At 43.9% G+C, this 3,319-nt stretch overlaps 1 protein-coding gene across 1 annotated transcript; it reads right to left on the bottom strand.

Moving 5' to 3' along the window:
* Positions 1 to 1,697: 1,697 nt before the first annotated feature.
* On the bottom strand, positions 1,698 to 2,756 carry LOC131249550 (arogenate dehydratase 1-like). Its single transcript, XM_058250355.1, has one exon. It carries the CDS (start codon positions 2,754 to 2,756, stop codon positions 1,698 to 1,700), a length of 1,059 nt encoding a protein of 352 aa, XP_058106338.1.
* Between the last annotated feature and the right edge of the window lie 563 nt (positions 2,757 to 3,319).

The following is a 3,319-nucleotide window of genomic DNA, read 5'->3' as shown; positions in this document are numbered from 1 at the left end:
AATAAAATCACCATCAATGAGTTTCTTAGTCTTGAAATCCAAGAAAATCCACAACCACAGGTGCTTTGATTAGACAAGTAGAGCACTTATCTAAACACCAACCCAACCCACAACCACAGCCAAAACCCGAGAAGTCCCTTTCGACTTTTCCCCTGCATGCATGAAACACAAAAAAAAACAGGTGCAAAGCCTTTCACAATCATGGAAAGAACATGGAGATGAATAGAAGAAAGCAACTTCCAACCAATCAAAAGTAGAACTGTCTTCTTCTTTCCATCATCTTTGCACTCTACTCACATTTCCTTTTTACATGCATCTTTATACAATAAACTAACATAAGTTCTTTTTACTAAATAAATCTAACATCTTAAATTCCACTAACTAGATTCCTAACCACAATCAAACTCCATAGCTCTCGGTTTCGCTATAATCCCCAACCTTACTTTCACACATTCTCTTTTCCAAGAAGACTGAAAAAGGAAACAGACTGGTAAAATTTGCAAGTGGGTTTTAGTAGAAAACCTCTAACTATCAACTTGGAATGGAAGTTAGTAGGGTAGAGTGATAATCATGAAGAATTCATTGAAGAAAGCAATCACCTCGAAAGAAGGCTTATCAATTCACTCTTCTAAGGCCTAACAATCATACTATTACCTCAGCCATGATCTGACCACTGCCTTAATTAAAACCAGATAGGATGCATACAAGCCATCTACAAAATCCCACATACACAACACAGCGATGCAGTTTAGAAGCTTAACTAGCTGAATGGAAAACTGTAAGTTCCACATGGTTGTCAATGCACGGTTTTGTTATTGAAATTCCATTTTCCAACATGCTCAACGTTCTGCTCTATCTTCAGAAATTACAGTTTCCTCACTAGATGTGTATAAGGATGAATTCTCATATTTGTATAGCGAAGATCGATATCAGATTTCCTTATATTCAACTGCAATCTGAGCTTCCTCCTATTGTATTCAGTAGCAATCCCCTGTTTTATGCTATATTTTTGTGAATTAGATTCTATCAGATTGCAAACCTGACATTTCTCATTTACCAATTTATAATGGAGACTAGTTCTAACTCATTCTACTAATTCCACATTCACCTCCACACACACACACACACACACACCCTTGCTTGCAAGTGAGTGTGCTAACATGCTACATATGAAAGATCCATGTTGCTCATCAGGTGGGCCAAGTTGGTAAATGCCCTGGCCTGAAGATGAGGCTTGTCCACACATAAGGTGGGCCACAGGTCTAGATTGAATGTTTATTCTCCCTTTTTATAACCATCCTTAAATTTAGTAAATTTGTTTACTGGACTTATCTGTGGTCGGTGCGTCCGCCGGGTGGGACCCGGATGATCGGCTTGGACCTTGCACATGTGGCACAAATTGGCACACGAAATTTGTGTGGGATAATCAGAACTCTGTCCTGAAACAGGACTTCTTCCTTATATCTCAGATCAGCATTCGTTTATCAATTCGATTATATAATAATATTCCTTTAAATTTACATATCCAACCGACGCAATCAAACATATTGTTGCGATGAACTATACATGATTCGATTCTCACCACCTAAGAGCACTCAATTACAGTAGTCGAAAAACCATATCATTTCACAGAAAGCTACAAGCAGAGCTGGAAATGAAGAAAACTAAGGAAATCAACATGTGGACGTCAAGGAGGATTAGTGGAGATCATAGATATTAGGATCAGCAGAGTAGCAGCCCAAGATTCGAACAAATACAGATAACTTAGAAATCTCATCTATCGCGTCTTTTACCTTCTGTTCATCCACTGAGCCCTCAAAATCGACGAATACAACATGAGGGAATTCCTTGATAGACCCTCCTCCTTGAACATCCAATATCGATATCGGCCCATCGACCTCTGAAGAGGGGTTCATCTCCAGCTTAGTGAGATTGATATTGCGAGACGAGAAAGCCGAGAGGACGCCTAAGAGGACTGTCAGCATCATGCCACTATGGGCAATAACCATACTGGTTTTAAGCCCAAATAGGCTCAGTCGGGCTACAACCGGGTCTTTGGATAGAATCAAGAAGCGGGTGACGTTCCACGACTCGTCCTGAAATCCATGGGCTAGCACGTTTAAGCCGTATAGGAGCGCAGCTCGTGAGCTTGCGATCGCGGCCGTGTCGAGCATACGGTTAGAGAGAAGAAGCTCGACGGCCCCAGCCGTGTCATCGACTGCCTCACCGTTGAGACCGAGCTGGTTCAGGTTGCGACCGCAGTGGGCTAGTGCTACTGGGTGGCTGATTACCTTCTTAAGCTCCCCCTTTCGAACTCCCGGCATCGCCAGCAAGCAGTAGTGCACAAACAGATTGATTTCCTGCACAATTCTCAGATCATGGTGCAACAGAAGATCGTAATTACGGACTGTAGTCCCTTCCAAAGTGCTCTCGACAGGAACAATGGCTCGGTCGGCATAGCCGGCCTCGACGGCCGTAATCGCATCGATGAAGGCCTTGCAAGGGACGGCAGTGCAGTCCGGGCAGGCGGTCTTAGCTGCAAACTCGCTGTATGCACCTGGAACACCTTGGTAAGCTACTCTGAGACGTTGGACGGGTCTACGCGGCACGGCGCCGTTCTGAGAGGTGTAAGCGGACACTGATCGGCGTACCGGTTTGGTGGGGCCTACTGATTGTGGGAGTAGTACTGGAAGATTGCTTCTCTTAGCTGTGGAAGATAGCTGAGTGGTGAATTCCAGAGGAGAAGCAAATGCCATGAAGGTTCTAAAGGAGATGATGGAATGGTAGAGTTGAGAGGAATAGAGGAGACTATATGTGGTATTTGTGGGCAATTGGACTTTACTGTTTCTGGACTTTTCCTGGCCGTCCATGTGAAGGTGGTTGCAATTTAATGGCCCACATCTGTGATTGAGGGTGATTGTAGGGACCACCTTAATTTTTACTCCTACTTTTTTAGAAGAGAGTGCCCCATTTATAGTGAGGTGGACTGTTCGAGTGGTGGGCCCCACTCTGTCTGCACCCACCGATGATCACGGGTGTCTATCTGATGGACTTTTTTTTTTTTTTGACGGTCAGTATTCACCGTTGGGACACTGTCGGTACAACAGCAACTGTAGTTTGGATTGTCCAATCGTGATATTTCTTGTATATTATCCACAGTGGGGCCCACCTCTTTGATGTTTCTGATCACGTGAGCGTGTACCGGGGAGACTGTTGAAAGGCAGGTATTGAAGTGGTCCTCACAGTATTATCACTGGAAAACTGCTCATATCGACCGGACGATAGGTTATCCTCCATCCAGTAGATAAGTCCCAGCTTA

Source organism: Magnolia sinica, chromosome 6, assembly GCF_029962835.1.
Source record: "Magnolia sinica isolate HGM2019 chromosome 6, MsV1, whole genome shotgun sequence".
NCBI classification, from domain to species: domain Eukaryota; kingdom Viridiplantae; phylum Streptophyta; class Magnoliopsida; order Magnoliales; family Magnoliaceae; genus Magnolia; species Magnolia sinica.
Note: the sequence above shows the minus strand (reverse complement) of the source record. Positions and strands in the feature narration are given on the sequence as shown.

What these genes read in the sequence shown, in the direction of transcription:
- LOC131249550 (XM_058250355.1), bottom strand. Translation starts at nt 2,756, where the DNA reads ATGGCATTTGCTTCTCCTCTGGAATTCACCACTCAGCTATCTTCCACA.